Source organism: Sphaerodactylus townsendi, linkage group LG03 (genome assembly GCF_021028975.2).
Source record: "Sphaerodactylus townsendi isolate TG3544 linkage group LG03, MPM_Stown_v2.3, whole genome shotgun sequence".
Lineage (NCBI taxonomy): Eukaryota > Metazoa > Chordata > Lepidosauria > Squamata > Sphaerodactylidae > Sphaerodactylus > Sphaerodactylus townsendi.
In genome coordinates, this window is record NC_059427.1 from 99,666,523 (window position 1) to 99,684,086 (window position 17,564).

The 17,564-nt window shown below is 42.9% G+C and overlaps 1 protein-coding gene across 1 annotated transcript; it reads right to left on the reverse strand.

Moving 5' to 3' along the window:
- On the reverse strand, positions 1-16,065 carry IL12B (interleukin 12B). The gene is made up of 6 exons (XM_048491829.1): positions 16,042-16,065; positions 13,037-13,157; positions 3,950-4,146; positions 3,227-3,369; positions 1,850-1,998; positions 1-103 (listed from the first exon to the last, which is right to left on the reverse strand). Exons 2-6 carry the CDS (start codon positions 13,093-13,095, stop codon positions 13-15), a joined length of 639 nt encoding a protein of 212 aa, XP_048347786.1. The 5' UTR covers positions 13,096-13,157; positions 16,042-16,065; the 3' UTR covers positions 1-12.
- Between the last annotated feature and the right edge of the window lie 1,499 nt (positions 16,066-17,564).

Below are 17,564 nucleotides of genomic sequence, written 5' to 3' on the forward strand. Positions count from 1 at the left end.
TCTCAGGCATCTTCAGCTCAAGTCCTTCTGGATTTGCATGGGGCTATGTTTATTTTGGAATGGTGAGTGTGATGGTCTTGGCCATTCTTTTTGAGATACAACACTGAAAACAAAAGGAAACATTGTCAAAACAGTAAGATACCTGCATCCATAGCATGTCTATATTTGATAACTTTGCTTCTGCCTTGCAAGTGGAACCAAATTAAACCTCTGCTTCAAATCAGTTTCACATTTTTACTTAATTCCATTGCTCCCTTACCTGGACATTGTAAGATATTTACTGACAACCAGCAGGATACAAAGGTGGTGAGACATGGAGTGGGGTGGCTATCAGCAATAGCATGATGTCATTTTCCAAGAAAACCTGGAAATGACATCATGCCTCTGGGAATTTCTGGTTTTACCACAGAGTTTCTCACAATTTCTTGAAAGGCATGATGCCACCAGTTTCCCACCCCCCACCTTCACTGTTCTGAGCAGAGATGTGAAGGAGGAGCTTGGGGTTGGCAACCTAGAAGAGCATCTCCAGATGCTACTAAGTGAAATATAAGTGCAGATTGAGGCAGACACATTCAAATATATAACAGAGGTGGTTGTGGTGGAAAGAGGTACAGACCAAATGAAATGTAATACTGTAATCTTTAAACTGTGTTTTATGTACTGTGTGCTATTCTTCTTTCCTTGTCTAAACTTAATTCTTCCACTTTTCTTCTTTTGACGTTATCTATTGTGCCCCACATTTCGTCTCTACTGGTGCTAAACGTGATTAATGCTGTAGAAGTTTCTTCTTTTTACCAGTGTACTCCTTTAAGTATTTAAAATATGATTAAGATAACCTTGGTTAGTGCTGGTGAAGATAATTAATTCTAAACAATGACTAAAGCTGACAAGAGGTAGGAGAGAAGGATTTGCATTTGAAAGTGGAGGACAACCAGAAAGTAGGTGAGCTCATTATGGACTCCTTATAACTATAGCCCACAGTCTGCCAATATTGTCTGTTACTTCTCAGAGACGCTATAAAGGTTACAGGAGCATTTATTGTTTTTCATTTAAAGTACATGTATATTCAAGCTGGAGAGTCACTACAGATACAACGTGGTATGGGACAGATATCTTGCACACTCATTGCTTTGGGCCCAAGACTTTTTCAACAAAGCAGACTGTGTAGGTTTGGGAACACTGCCATAAGCTATGCAAACTATGAAATGAATATGAATACCTTGAACAAAGATGACTCTGTTATTCTACCTTCAATATTCCCAAAACAAAACGAAACAAAAAACAATAACCACCTCCCCTGGACCAACAATTCACGTCGGTGCCAAGATTTAGAAAAGTGTTGCTGCCATAAAAGTGTTTTTCTCTTCAGCTAGTGAAGGATAATTGGTACTTCCTTCTCAACCTGTCTTTCACAAACAATAAGACTATTGCCTGCCAGTGTTCTGGTAACAGTGTAAACAGGGCATTTAAGCACTTTCAAAAACTTTTAAGTAGCAGGAGGACATAAAGTAGTTGGAAATCCCCAGACAAAATGTTATTAAGATACTGTTCATATCAATAAAGTACTTCACAAATAATGGATTCCTAGTGTCTATAAATGAGTAGTAATCATATTGTATTGTTGCCTGTACTCAGGGAGGGGAGGGGGAGAGAAAATAGACAACAATATATTATAAGGTTTAACTGAAATAAACCAGAGTGCATACAAGAAGTTCATTCTTCCTAAAATCATTTACTATGTACAACAAATTAGCTTCCAGTTACTGCAAAAAAGTTGTGTTGATACAAATCTACCCAAATGTTCCAAATGTGCTTTTAATTTCTTTTTATTAAATATTATTAGTTATACCTGCAAGGCTTAGACCATTCACTCCAAGCAGATTTCTCATTGTATCTGTCTCTGGATTGGATATAGTATATTTTGTTTTTCTTAATTTTAAAACTGCAGCCTAGGCGATTTCCATTTTCCAGTTGTATAGGGTTATCAACTTCATAAATCTGAGAATGAAAGCACAACTTAGTTCAATGACATGTAAGAAAAATGGCATTAAGCATAAATGAAACAAATTTTCAACAAGATTTCCAGAGGTTCCTAGACATGATGATTGCTCTTTAAAAGCAGACGGAAGATATGGAGATCAAAATGTTATAACCACGTTGACTCTACATGTCTGAAAAATTTCACACGTCATCTTCCTCTTGGGTATGAAAAATAAATTTCTCATGCCATTCTGTTTTCTGAATGTCATGGCTTCTGCTTGATGATCTAATTATCAGATTAGCACAGATCTGGTAATATTTGGACGGCCACATGTTTTGACTGGAATGTCAGTCAATGGAGTTAATGGAGACAGACGTAATTTTGTTTAGAACATTTACCACCACAAGTTCTATATACATACTCAGCCTTACATACTCAGTAAACCTTTGAAGAAGAAAAAAACCCAGCAGTTGATTGTAAGCCACCAGCTAAAATCAGTCTGGGGAGCTGTTTGCATAATAATCTTCTAAAATGACACTGCTATTATCAGTGACTACAACTGATCCAATTTCTTCAAGTTTTAAGAAGGAAAGGAATGTTGAAGGAATGTAAACTGGGTTAATATGGTTCTCTTACACTTTGTGATCTATATCACAACTAAATCCATAGTTTATGGAGTTATTAAGTGGCAAAGAAAGAAGCGTAAATATTCATAAGATAATGGGAATATGTCCTCCAAAGCGTAAATATTCATAAGATAATGGGAATATGTCCTTCAAAGGGCACTCCTTATTTATTTATTTATTTATTTATTTATTTATTTATTTATTTATTTATTTATTTATTTATTTATTTATTTAGTTAGTTAGTTAGTTAGTTAGTTATCAGCTGGTCAATAGTGAATGCTGAGGGCAATGGAGAAATTATCTTATTTTTCAATTGTTGGAAGTTATACAGGACAATTGGGGTAGTCATTGGGGGAAATAAAATTGTGGCGTAAATGATTTGTGACTTAAGCTAACAAATAGATATTTCAGTTAGGAACAGTGTCATCCTAACCAAATTAACCCTTCTGCACCCAATGACTTCAATCACTTAGAAAGTTGCTAAGGATTGCATTGTGAGCCTTCCACCTGTCCTCACAGATCTCCAGTTCATAACTTTTGATGGTATTTTCCCATGGTGGAAATATACCAACATATTGTTAAAGTGGGGGAGGGGGGAATCTAGTTACAGAAGACTTACCTTTTCTGAGGCTCCAATTGTTTTGATCCGATATTTCAGCCCAAAATAAGATAATGGAGTACTCCAGGTTTGAGGGGGTTTCCAAATCACTTGGCAGGCTGTCCCATTGCATACTATTTCACAAGCAGTAACATCAGGCTTTACTGCAAGGCACAATTCAATCAGCATTAGTTAAAATGTATGTCCTCATTAGCTAACTGCTTAGCTAACTGCTACAGATTAGCTAACTGCTACAGAAGGTTCATTCACTAAAAAATGTAAGTAAAATAAGAATGTAAGATGTGAAATATCTGGCAAAGGGAAGTTTTGAATTGCTACCAGATATGTAAGAATCCGCTGTAAGATCTATTCCAGGGGTCCCCAATACAATGTCCAATGGATGCCATTGTGCCTAACAGTGGATGGGGCCAGGTGGAGTTTTTTGCCCAGCAGAGCTTCTGATTGGCTGTATATACTGAAAAACAATGCTGCGGTGGCGGCAGCAGCTGCCACCTCAGCACAAGGATCTTCACTTTATGATTGGAAATATTTTAAGTAAGAAGTCTTTTTCACAAACACCCACAGAGACCTTGACAATGGATCACAGAATAATGTATACTGGAACATAGTGCCCAAATACCATACATTGCAGATGTGAAAATAAATTATCACTTTAACAAGAATCATATTTGTTGCAACCCCAACCCTGCTAAACTGAGAAAAGACCCCTTCATCCTTACTCACTGATGTCTTTGATGAAGAAGCTGACAGTGTCGTTTTCATATTGATTTTTGTCAAAAACTTCCAGAACCATTTCAGTTGGCTGGTACTCTTCAACACCTGGGCAAGGTCTCTCTTTCTTGCAGGAAACGGAGTAACTTTGCAATGTTGTAGGGTCTCTTATGGGCTTCTCACAAGTTATGCTTCCTAAAATATTATCCCTGTCCATGAATTCCAAAAAAAAAAAAATTGCATGGTGAATTTTCCTTTCAACAATTTAGGACATTCATGCTGTTTCCAACATGGTTGTTTAGCCACAGGCATCCAGCAAATGATTTGAAAAGGGGTGTCTGTTGCAACAACAGCTATAAAAGATCTTGTGACACCTTCAAGACAAAAGCTTGACTTCTATAAACGAGTTCTATCCATGCTAGATAGTGGCCCTTTATGATCAAGCTCCTGAAAATATTTTGCAAGCATTCTCACTGCCCCCCTGCATTTGTCCACAATCACCCCCTCAAAAACACTTCCTGGCCACCAATTTGTGGTTCTGGTTTTTAAAAACATTTAAGATTTGTAGCTATGAAGCTCCAAAACCTTGTGCTGAAATCTCTAGGAGTCACGCCTACATAGGAACATAGGCATGACCCCCCCATAAATTAAAAAAAACTGACAGAAATACAGTATGAACCTAAATATAAAGAATGAGTCAGAAACAGTATGGATATGAATTAAAATGGCTCTGCCTGGCTTAAAAGAACAGCAATAAAACCATAAACTTTAATAGAAAAGATTAAAAACACTATATCCAATAACACAAATATCAACAATGGCAACAATAATGCAATACACGAACAACATTAACAGACAAGAAAGAAATCCCAAAATATGCACAAAAGATCATGAGTCTCTGTATAAATAATGTTCCTTCCATGAAAAGCTTGTGAAGCATCAATTGAAGCACAATTGAAGCATTCAATTGTGAAGCATCAAACAGACCTCCAGTAATCAAATCCACTAAAAGGAAAAGAATGTTTGTCCATCAAAACATTGGAATATCCAAATAGTTGGCTGCTTGTTTCTCTAATAATAGAAGCTTGAAGTACTCCCATTGCCAGATCTGGGTACCATGTAAAGAGATAAACTGGTCATGCATGAGCATGAATGAATATCAAAAGTTAGAAGTACTACAGTTGCCAGTTGTTCAGCTGGATACCACAACAGGAGACTATTGAATTGCAAGGTTTTCATGGAAGGGATATTATTTATACAGAGACTCATGATCTTTTGTGCATATTTTGGGATCCCTGTCTTGTCTGTTAATGTTATTCATGTATTGCATTATTGTTGCCATTGTTGATATTTGGATTATCAGATAAAGTGTTGTTAATCATTTCTATTGGGATTTATGATTTTATTGCTAATTCTTGTGAGCCAGGAAAAAGATATAATAGAAATACTGTAATAGGACAACCAAGTGGGCTCAGAAAATGGCGTTGACGAAGAAGTCTGGGGAAACATTGTAAAGAGATCGTACAGCAAGTGAAAACATTCTCAAGACGTTTTCATAAAAAGAATCACCAAAGAACAGCATGCAAATAAAATGTTTTCAGGTGAGAAATAAAACATTTTGGGCTAAAAACTATGTGGAACTCCATGGAGGAAACATTTTATTTCCTACCTTATTTGTGTTGTGCAGAAAGTCTCCTCTTCCTGTCTGCACAAGTTTAATGGTTTTCAGTGGGCTCTTGTGCAAGAAGTGCTAGTGGAATAGGAAATGCACTCTGCAACAGAGACTATATCATGCACAGAACTCATTCATGTAATCCAAGCCTTACAGCTTTATCCAAAATGGGCTGGTAGGCAGGGATGGCACTAGTCTTGTACTACCATGTCATCTCCAAAGGGCTTTCCCGTGGCACCGAAAGCCCCCAAAATACCCCACACACCCACAAAAATCTCCCATAGGGGATAACAGAGATTTTTCATGGTGTATTTTTGAGGTTGGCCCTGCTGGCGCATGGGGGCTGGGTGGCCAGTAGAAACTGATTAAGGTTGGCTCCACCACCTGGACTGCCTCTGCAATGCCCCCAGCCACACAGCATTCTGCACTGGCGGGCCTAGGCGGGAATGGTGGCTTCCCAGCTGCTGGTGTAAGTAACCCCCTTGTTGGCACATTTGCCCCTTGCAGTGGGTGGAATGTGCAACCATGCCGGTGCAGGCTATGCCAGTTTGAGAAGGGGATCTGCCCCCCTCTGGACTGGGCTGTGTGAGATCTACTGCACTATAAATGGTTGACAATTGTGTTCATTTCATAAAGTGCATAAATATTTTTAAAAATCTATATATATTTTTCTCAGATGGCAACCATTATGCCCTCAGCAAACCAAAATGCCAATCCTGTCCCCAGGTTTTCTCAGGCAAGACTATTACAGGAACTCGCACCATTAGGGGCTAGTTTGCTGCTCATCTTCCAGAGTGAAATATGCTATTATCTGTATAGATACAGATATAAAAAGCGGCATTGCCACCAATTATTTCAGTTGTGAATGATCACTGATCTTATCTTGTACTCAGGATAAATCTTTGCATCCAATGAAATGAACTCTAGTGCAGGTAAACTTATGTGACAATAAAAGTAAATCTTTATGGTTCCAGAAGACTCTTTTTCATTTCAGAACTTTTCAAAGTGTACAATGGTTGTAGCTTCTCACACACTGAGCAAATTGTGATTCTCTAGTTATTTTCTGTTAAGTGATTATTATGGCCATCTGCCAATTTATTCATTGTCTTGGAAGAGTCCAGAGAATAGATTTTGAGGGAGGAAAATGAAACATTGGCCTTTCCCACACAAACCTTTTAAAATGTTTTGAGGCAGGAAATAAAACATTTCCTCCATGGAGTTCTAAATTTTTTTTACCACCTATGGTTTTCCAGCCTCAAAATGTTTTCAGTGTATCCCCTTTAAAAACAATTATTTGGTATGAAATGTTTTCAAAATGGGCTTCACTTCTGTGTGGTCTCCTTAAAAAGTTTTCCACGCCTGTCTTCCATCCCTGAATTTCCTCCTCAGCGACATTTTGTGAGCTCATTCTCCATTCCCCCTCACCTGTGCATTTCATAATTTCTGTGAGTTTTTGTGATTTTATTGGGCTAATCTTTGAGGCACTGATTATACAAATTATGGAGAATCACAGCATGAAGCTGTGAAGCATGGAAGCATTAATTCTTCAACTAGCTAAAAAAAAGGGAGGGACATATAATGGCAGCCATGAATCATTTCAAGGGGCTGGGTCAGGACATACATTGTGATAAACGCAGGGGGGTTGAAAACATTTTTCAAATGTTTTAGGAGATTTGTGTGGAAAGGACTGTTGCAAGACACCATGCATGGTGTCTCTTATAACAAACTGTTATGATATGACACACATACATAGAAATTGATAGAGATACCATTCTAAACTGGATGTCATCTGTTGTTGGCCCATTTCTGAGTAAAGTCATACAAAGATAGGCATTTCATTCAGCTCACTTCAATTCATCTGCTCCCTCTAAAGGTCTCTGAAGTGCTCTGGCCATTTCAAACCGGATCCCTTTTTCCTCCTGACTTTTTCCACTGCACATTCTTTTTCACTCCTTTTTTTTTTTTAAAGGCACTATAGAACCATAGCAGTGAAGTGTATCTGAATGCAGGTGATAGCTGCATGATGCTATGCTCTATAGCTCAAATTTTAGAACGTTAAAAAATGGGTGAAAGAGAACACATCATGGAAAAAGCAGGGGGCTTTCAGAAGTCCTCCAGATATTTCAAATAGCACATTGGAGCAATTCAGAGGTGCAAGGAAGAACTGAAACCAGGAGAAGCAGCTTTCAGTAAAGCATCTGATGCCAAAGGGGATAGAAGTGGATTTATCTGAAATTGTTTTTAAAAAATCCATTAGCAACCAAGGACCTCAAATGGTTGTGTCTGAAATGACACAACAATCCACTAGCAAATGACTGGTAAAATGGATTATAAGGACAGTTTGAAATGGGCATTAAGATTGTAAGGAGTTTGACATCTCATTCCTACTGATTAATCTATCCCAGAGGTTTTCTGTAGCCAGGCCTCATTTTGATGTTACGACCCACAAGTTCAAATTTATTTGAGAAGGTGATCCACTTAAAACAACAACAACAACAACAACAACAACAACAACAACAACAACAACAACAACAACAACAATGGAGCACACACAAATCAGTAAACCTGCAAAAACTTAGGAGTCACTTTCATAAGCTTCACAATCCACTTTTGGGGTGGGACCCACAAGTTGGGAAATGCTGGTCTTCCAAACGTGTCAAAGAATAGCAAAGTGCTGTAATAGTATCTTTCTCCACAAGAGGCTTTAGATATCCAGAAATAGGTCTGTCCAAGTGCTCACTAGGGCTTGGAAGAGACAACCCCCACCTGAAGGAATCCAAGGCCGTTTCCACATGGCCAAAAACAGTGCCCCAGGGATGGGAAAAATGGTCCCTGGAGTGCTGTTCGCACAGGAGGCACTCCTGCATCACAGCAGCACCATCCTGGCTCCCTCCAAGCAGTGCGAAGGTGCCGCTTTTTAAAAGGTTTTTTAAAAAGTGGTGTCTTCAAGCCGGCGTGATGGAAACCGCTCTGGCGGGAAGACGCCACTTTTCCCCTCCCCTCTTCTTCTAACATCGCTGTAAAGGATTCAATGGTGTTGATGGGAAGGGCAGCCGCCTAACCTTGAGTACATTCCACAGCCCGGGCGATGGGCCAGCTTCATCGGCGGAGACCTTATCTCTGCGCGGGAGATGAGGTCTCCGTTCCCATGGGAAGCCGGGAGGGGGATGGGATGGATAGAGTTATAACCTGTGCTTCTGGCGGGAAGTGTCATTCCTGCCACTGCGTGTACTTGAGCTTTCTAAGATGTCTGAATAAACGGTCTTTTTCACCAAAAAGCCTTTTATTTCTGCTTCTATGGAATTCCTTACATTGTGGCAGGAATCCTAATTCATCTATATTCCTAGTGCAGTGGACCTCTGGTGTCTCGGCATGGAGAGGTTGGATGTTTCTGGGGAAGGTGCGGTAGCCCCCAAAGAGGGCTCCGACCTTTCCCTTCTGGATCTGGAGGAACTGGCGGGAGAACGGGTCTCGCTGGTGACTCTTTCCGATCCTCATTATCAGCCGCGAGTCTTCCTTTGCCTCCACGTTGGAGCGAGGGGCGTGGCAACGACCATGGGAACCCATGAGTCGTTTTGGGCGCTATCTATGGGTCGGCCTGTGGATCCAGGATATCTACCCGTTTTAGTATGGATTACAAACCTCAGATGCAACCTGTCATGGAGGAGACGGGCCTGACCACTCGTCATGCGGCAACCCAGGAGTCAGGTGAGCGATTCCTGGACTGCGTATTTTGGTGATGCTCCCAAAGAACCACCGTGGCGCTGCTTACTGGGGCCGATCCGAAGGACACTGGGACTAAACCTGGGATTGGGAGGGGTATCCGTGCCGTCTTCCGATCGGACCCCCCCCTGATCCCGGGCCAGCTGCATCTGAGGGCCGCGAGGAGCCACCGGTGGCTACGGTGTCTCCGATGTCCTGCTTCGAGGCGGCGAAAAGACCGAAGAAAGCCTGCACTCCCAGCCGGATCTGTTCCCTCTCCAGCCGAGAGAGAGCTGGGATGAGGAAGTCAGGCGATTTCACGAGATGCCCAAGAAGCATGGGCCGATGAGCGCCAACTATGGGAGGAGCGGAGCACAACTGCAGCAAGAGCGTGAAAACCTGCAGAGGGACCGGGAACGAAACAGCGCCAAGAAGTCCAACTTCGAGTTGGGCCGTGCAGATGCGCTCCATGACAATATGCGCCGAAGTCGGTCCGGTCAAGCCGGGTCCTGGAACACTCCAAAACTGGATTTACAGCGGCAGCGTGGCGTTCAGGCCTTGCTTTGCCCATAAAGTGAACTTACTGCAGCTGTTCCAGCGGGGCCGAACTGGCTAAATTGGAGTTGAGAGAAAGCAGCTCTGCATGCGCACCAGGATACATTGACCCGCAAGGAGAGAGAGCTGGCTGCGGAGAGGGAACTGAGGAAGCAGCAGACCAGGAGCCCAAGTTGGAGTCTGCGCTGTCACTGATACTGCCCGCGCCAGAGAGGCAGCGCTGCTGGGTCCTGCCACCTTCCAAGGACCAGCTCCCACCGGAACGCCAGCGTACCGGCATTAATACCGCCACCCGATTCCGGCCCCCCCTGTGCAACCGCTGCCCGCCTTCTCAACCTAGCATCCGCCGCCCCTGCAGGCGCCAAGAGCCGATGAAGGGGGTTACACTACAGGCCCCCGATACCTACCCGTTTCGATGGGACCCGGCTTCCAAACTCCCCTACTTCATCTTACAACTTCGATGCCCACTTGGAAGACTATGACAATCTATACCGGTCTGGCCTTGAAAAAAAAATCACGGGACATCGGCTCAGTCCTGGATAGAGGCGGCAACCGACTGGTTTGTGACCCTTTTGGACCTACAAGATGAAGACTCGCCGCACGGTGCCCGCATTCACTCCAAGCCTTAGGCGCTTGCTGAGATCCGAGCAATGAAACTATCAGCACCATCAAAACTATCCAGCAGGGCAACCGCTTCGTTTGCAGAATTTGCCCATTGAATTTGATGCGGCTGCTCGAACTCCCTGAGTGGCCTGAACGCATGAAATCACGAATACTTCTCGGATGCTGTTGGCGGCAAGCTGCGTGAAGCGGTGTTTTTAATTCGGGTTCCACCAGCACTGTACTTGCTGATTGGATCCAGTTGGGATCCCAGGTGGCGTCTCGCTTGGAATACGCTCGTGCCGGAGGCCGCCCACGCCCAAAACCTGCCACTACCGCCCACCAAGCCTAGCCCAGCTTCCCCGAGACCACCGCTGAAGCGTCGCCGGCTAAGATTGTGTCTTTACTGCGGAGGACCAGGTCATCTAGCCGCCACCTGTCCGAAGAAACAAAAAACAACCGCTCCAGCCACGCGCACCCCATCTGCCAAGCCACCACGCAAATCGGGGCCGCCCCCGACGGGCTCATCTAAAGCAGTCATCGAAGGCGACCCAGAGGAGGGGGAAGCAGCTGTTTGCCTTTCTTCAGCCCCCATGGACATGGGTTCGACTCCTGACGCGTTTACTCAAGGAGGCTCCCGTTTCCGATGCCTGGCACGACCCGCCGGAGAGACCCCCACCGACTATTATTGATGGCCACAAGCATTACGAAATTGACGCCATCCTGGACTCTCGCTTTAATCGCAAACGCTTGCAATATTTAGTCTCTTGGGTGGGATATTCCTCTGGGTATAATCAATGGGTTTATTCCGAAAATATTGACGCCCCCACCCTTATTTCTGCTTTCCACCGCGCCTTTCCGCATAAACCTGGGGGGGAGGGGTCTTCTTTAAGGGAGGCAGAGTGTAAAGGATTCAATGGTGTTGATGGGAAGGGCAGCCGCCTAACCTTGAGTACATTCCACAGCCCGGGCGATGGGCCAGCTTCATCGGCGGAGACCTTATCTCTGCGCGGGAGATGAGGTCTCCGTTCCCATGGGAAGCCGGGAGGGGGATGGGATGGATAGAGTTATAACCTGTGCTTCTGGCGGGAAGTGTCATTCCTGCCACTGCGTGTACTTGAGCTTTCTAAGATGTCTGAATAAACGGTCTTTTTCACCAAAAAGCCTTTTATTTCTGCTTCTATGGAATTCCTTACAATCGCTCTGGAGGGCTGGAGGGACATGCCCACGCTGCCCTCCGACCCCTGGAGGTTGGAGGGTAGTGTGAGCATGTCCCTCCAGCCCTCCAGAGCGACACTGAAAGGAGAGGTGAGTGGAGAAAGTTGGGGCTTTGAGGGAAGAAAGTTGGGGCTGCTCGCACACTATCATAATTTATGCCGGTGGAGGTTTGTTTCTGCCGCTGTGTGGAAAAGGCCCAAGTGACAAGAATGCAATTCTGATTTTGAGAGTGAGACTGCTGGGTGTGATCTGAAGCATCTTGTAGAGTATAGTGTGTGTGTGTGTGTGTGTGTGTTTGTCTCTCTCTCAGTATATAACTAACGTGGGAGTACTTCCATGGCTCCACTTGTTCTCTACCTGTGTATTTATAAAGAAAGCAAACACTACATGAGTGTTATAACTCTGCAGGGTTCTATCCTTGAAAGAAAACTGACCTAAGTAATGCTCTGTCCCTGGAAGTTCTTATCACCCAGGGTAGCAGCATTCACATAATAAGATTCATGGGAAATGGGGAGGCGTATCCCATCTTTCCTTAGCGATGGCTCACAGGCCAAGCTACTTGCTTGCAGTACCACCTCCTCTAGCAGTAGGGGTGATTTCTGTTCTTCTAGCCCTCCTGCTCCTCCTGTCTACTAACTTGTGTGCAGTAGCTGTGCTTGTGGTGGGGAACCCATTTCTCCTACCCCAGCTGGCTGACACAGCAATGGGCAGGGAGGTGACTGCCAAAACATGGGGGCTGGCTACAGAAGCTTTTACCCTTTCCCAGTGCAAATGCCGTGGGAAGTCAGCCTATCTTTGGCCACCCTGTTCATTCCCTCCTAGTGATGAAAGGAAAGGAGGCAAGAGCAGCAGCAGCAGTCCAAATGTCACTACTACTCACACCAGATGTTGTCTGCAATTGCACAGATAGAACTTCTCTAGTTTCAAGGTTTTTTTAATACCCTAGAATTTAAAAAAAGAAGTTCATAATTTTTCTGCAAAAATGGGGGTTCCCCTCAGTTTGTAGAATAATGTCTTTCTTCTAAACTCATTCCCTCTATCAGTCCATACAATGGCAAGGCTGGGAACTACATATAATGCACATATTCATGTATACTAACATGGCTGCTCCTATGTTCATTATCTGCAATAACTGCAGAATGTTAATGTCTTCTTCCTCTACAGTCTAACCATGAACTGTCAGTGGTATTATAGCTTTTCACATAAGAAGCTTTTCACAGTTCTCAGCCATCAATATGGGAATCCCTTCAATAAGTTGCCTATAGATATTTTAGTTATTCTTTAGTTATTCTTCCATACACGTTGGAACTATTTTCTACAAAGAGTTGCCTGTAACAATAAATAGGGCTCACGTGTTTTTACTTCTGACTGCAATCTTCAATTTCCAATCTAGTCGTTGGCTGGTCATCATCCATGAACATCTGAAGTTCCCAGAAAAATTGTTTGCCGTACATTTGAAATTGCTGTTTGGTCCTAGAATTAAGCAAAAAGCTATAATTTAGAGTGTTTAACCTGGGTGATCCAGGCTAAGTAGGCTCAGCCGTAGTTAGTATTTGGATGGGAGACCACCCCATATGCAGAAGCAGATAATGGTGAGCCACCTCTGAACAACTCTTGCTCTGAAAACTCCTACCAGGTTGCCGTAAATTGGCTGCACTTTCTAACACCACCACCTATTACAGTATGGCACCAAGAGAGGCAGCAAGTGCTGTTAGTGCATCAGATTACTCCTACAATCCCGATAGGTAGTTATAAGGGCTATAACACCCCTCTACAAGAATAGGCGGGGTACCACATGGCAGCATCAGAGAGAAATGGAGTTTGGACAGAAAACACCTGTCAGCGAACGAGGCTGACATAAAATACTAACCCCCATCACCCCCACCCACTCCTTTAATGGTATATTGTGCTATATATCTTATGAGTTTTCTATTACACTATAGCAACATCAAAAATGCTGATGACAGGTCTTTCCTATAAGATATTTTCCAATTAAAAGAATTATTGTTAGGATTTTACAAGCACTTGCTTCATTCAGTCGAGCAAGAATTAACTGCTGAAATCACATGCCCAGAATCATATGAGCTTCTGGAAAGATCTCTCCTTTCTTCTTCCAGCAAAAGAGGAGAAATATACACACAATCACGTATAGACTGCAAAGGCACCCAGATGGAGCACTTGCATAGACAAAGTTTGCTGTTCCTATATTTAGTGTAAATTCATATGTTATCTAATAAAGTTCTACAAAACAACTCACCTACATCTCTGTCCTATTATTTACTCCACTAATTCATTGCAATACAACCAAAGTTTATGGGTCTAGAAGTTTTCACTGCATATACTTTTCTCTCTGATGCAAAGTGAGTTTCTTATATAAATGAAACTCTTAAAGAAGCAAAATCAGTAATATACTCACTTCCTCAAAATGCTCTGGTGCCAACCCCGCGGCCCTCCAGATGTTATGGACTCCAGATGTTTGGGACAGATTGGGGATACCAGGATACAGCATGCTGGCAGGAGATGATGGGAACTGTAGTCCATAACATCTGGAGGGCTGCGAGTTTGACACCTATACTTGAAACTGCACATTATCTATTAGTGCAGGCTGGACTATCTGACACCTGTTGGACAGAAGCTGTCAATACAGCAGTCTATCTCTACAACAGAACACTACAGAAACCTATTGGAATGACTTCTTTTGAAATATGGATGAAGCAGAAATCCAACTTAAAGCATTTGAAGACCTTTGGAGCAAAAACTTACATTCAAAGAGAGAAGAAGAAAACTAAATCTAAGAGCTGAAGTTGGAATATTAGCTGGCTACAATCCAAATTCAAAAGGCTACAGAGTCATAGATCCTAAGATCTGTGATGTCAAAATGCAACAATGCCTACGTAGATGAAAGAAGCATTCGGTGCGCTTCAAAACAAGATGATTCCATGAAAGAAAGCAGACACAAAGCCACATTTACAGAGTGGATAACAGCATTGCCTGCCTGTACCGTGTCCTGGAAAGACTTCCCAACCAGAAGGGGAAGATGATGGAGCCAACGAACAGAAAGAGAGACTGTAGTAACTATAATGTCAGAAAGTATAAAGGGAGTGGCACCAAAGAGATACACCTACCACAAGAATGTGCCAAGCCATAATGAACCCAAAAGCTGGGATGAAAAGATGACGTTGTTTCCATGTGAAAAAGAAAGAAAGATGGCAGTAAAAGAAGATTTAGACTCTTTACACAAGAAAATAATAGCAGACATACTGACAAAACCACTTACTAAGGTTAAATTTGAGAATCCTAGAACGTTGTGCCAAAATTATGATGCCCCTTTGGGTTTATGCTAGAAGTGACATTTTTGCAATGATGTGATGCTGATTCAGGTAGGTTGTCACTCCTATAATCTCCTACTGGCTGTCAGCACTGGACTGGCAACTATAAGATAGTCTAGGCCTGATCTTTATATCTCCTGGTTAGGGTGCACCTGCCCTGAGTACTAGCCATGAGTACTAGGTGTCACACCCTTGCAATGGCACTAACAATGGGCTTTCACACATTCTCATTTGCTTGTACATTTCTGTTTCTTTGGGGGGGGGGGGGGGGGGGTTGTTCAGTTGCACATGTGTTTGCTCCCTCTAGTGGTCAATTCAATATCACACAGGTTTATGTCCAGCATATTTCCCTGCAGATTTTTGTGCAGGTCTAGAGCAGGGGTAGGGAACCTGCGGCTCTCCAGATGTTCAGGAACTACAATTCCCATCAGCCTCTGTCCCAGCGCAGCCCAGTTGAAAGCCCGTAAGCTGATGGGGAGTGGATCCTAGTCGTCTCAAATCTAGAAACAACCATGGGAGACAGGTTCCTCGAGAGCTTGAAGTAGGAAAAGTGCTGAGAACACAGAGAAAAGCCCATCAGCTCTTTATCTACTCTAACAACACCAGAAGGGATCCTTCACTACCATATTACCTAATGTGAGCCATTTTTGTCGCAACACCATTCATTTCTGATATGTCACACCTTACACATTTTAAGGGTTAGAATGTTATTTGTTTTTCCATGCTCTACTTGCACATGGTACACGTAATATAGGAATCTACTTTTTACAGAAATGCATCAGTCCTGAGCATTACATGCACAACATACACAGGTACACATACTGAATACTGGAAGTGTTGTATATCTGGGTTTATACATCAGCTTTTAGTCATCAACACATAGCAATTTGCTTAATAATTCATGCTAGTCAGAAACAATAATAGGTGTAATATTTTATTTAAAAGTGAAACAATTACCTTGAACTGTTGCTATGGAATTATGGCCAGCTTCCATTCTGTAGACATCAGTAAGAATACACATGACTTACTTTCTGTTTGAAACTGATGAGTATTTTCCCCTTCGCGCAAATCTGTAACGCAGAGTAGACGATGCTGGCTTAAAGGCCATTGGTTTTGCCTCAGGTAGAGAGTGCCAGCATCTGGGGCTCCTTCACAGTCGCTAGAAGTTGCACCATGCTCTCCTCAGGACTCCTTCACAGCTACTTCCCAGCTTGCACAAGCTTGCACCATCTTTCTTCCAGTATATTTGATCTTGGCCCTCCCAGAGTTATTGCAGTGAGATGATATGCGCGCACCACGGGTGGTGAGTCCAGAATTCACACTGAGTCTGGCAGGGAATGAATAATGCCAAAACAAACAATAAAGCGGTGAAACCATTTATTTTGGCCCAAGTAAGTAGCTTGACATTTCCAGTGCAGCATTGTGAGTGTTTTGCCATCAAGCCACAACTGAATTATGGAGCCCCCATAGGGTTTTCAAGGAAGAGACATTCAAAGGTGTTTTGCCATTGCCTCTTTGTTCTTCTTTCGTGATTTATTTGGAGGTCTGTCCAAATGCCTTGAGATTTGCAGCTGACAGTGTGTAACTGGCCCAAATATTTAACAGTACAGGATTTCCATAGCGGAGTGGGGTTCTAACCTGGGTTTCCCCAGATCCTGTGCCTTAGCCACTATGCTGCCATCTTCTGGTCTAATGCTGTATTACAATGTTCCTTCCAAGCTGCAGCCAGCGTGATCATTGGCCCAGCTACTCCATTTCTATCTTGGATATAATGTATCTCAAGACTTAAAGGCTTCAAGACAACATTAACACATGCATAATAAAATGTCAGGAGATGGTTATCTTTGAGTAGCATCTGTTATGGAATTATAGGCAGTTCAAAGAATTCTGGAGGCTGCTGTGAACTATTTGAGAAAGCCACAGATACATTTATCTATTACCACATTTTGAAAACATAACATATTGATATAACTTTCCCTACCTCTTGGCATGAGGATTTGGACGATTACCAAATGGCTGCATGAAATTACTTGGTAGGCGTACTATGTCTCTGTACTATCTATGTAAGTAAATTTCTGTGTTGCACTTATGCAGGAAAAATTCCTGCTCTTTTTTTCATCTCCTAATTCTGATGAGGTCACCGTATCGGTGGGAAAGAGTGATGAAGCGATCTGCCTACTATGATTAGGGACTATTTAGCTCTTCACACCTTACAGGAGAATGTCCCCAATTGCACCTCTGTATACTAGGCATAGCATAAAGGGATGCTGAGTTTAGACCCAGCCAGTAGTTGCCACATATGGTATAGGGTCACCTGCCACTTTCTTCTTTGCCACCAATGCACCAGGTTGAATTCTAAGTGAGGGATCTCTGCAACCTGTGGCTCGAAGATACTCAAGGACTACAATTTCATATTTATACTTAGCACAGCATGGCCAATTGGCTATGCCACAGGTTGCAGACCCCTGGTCTAAGCTGAATGATCAATTTGTGCTGTCAAAGCTTCTGGGTATATTCACATCAGTTTGCTTCTAGAGTATTTTAATTCTCA

Bases quoted from the DNA above. Each gene is read 5' to 3' on its own strand.
- IL12B (XM_048491829.1), bottom strand. From the start codon at position 13,095: ATGATGACCAGCCAACGACTAGATTGGAAATTGAAGATTGCAGTCAGA. The intron at 1,999-3,226 runs GTAAGTCTTCTG...TTTCATTCTCAG, and splicing joins CAATTGGAGCCTCAGAAAAG to ATTTATGAAGTTGATAACCC. The intron at 104-1,849 runs GTATAACTAATA...TTTTGTTTTCAG, and splicing joins GAATGGTCTAAGCCTTGCAG to TGTTGTATCTCAAAAAGAAT.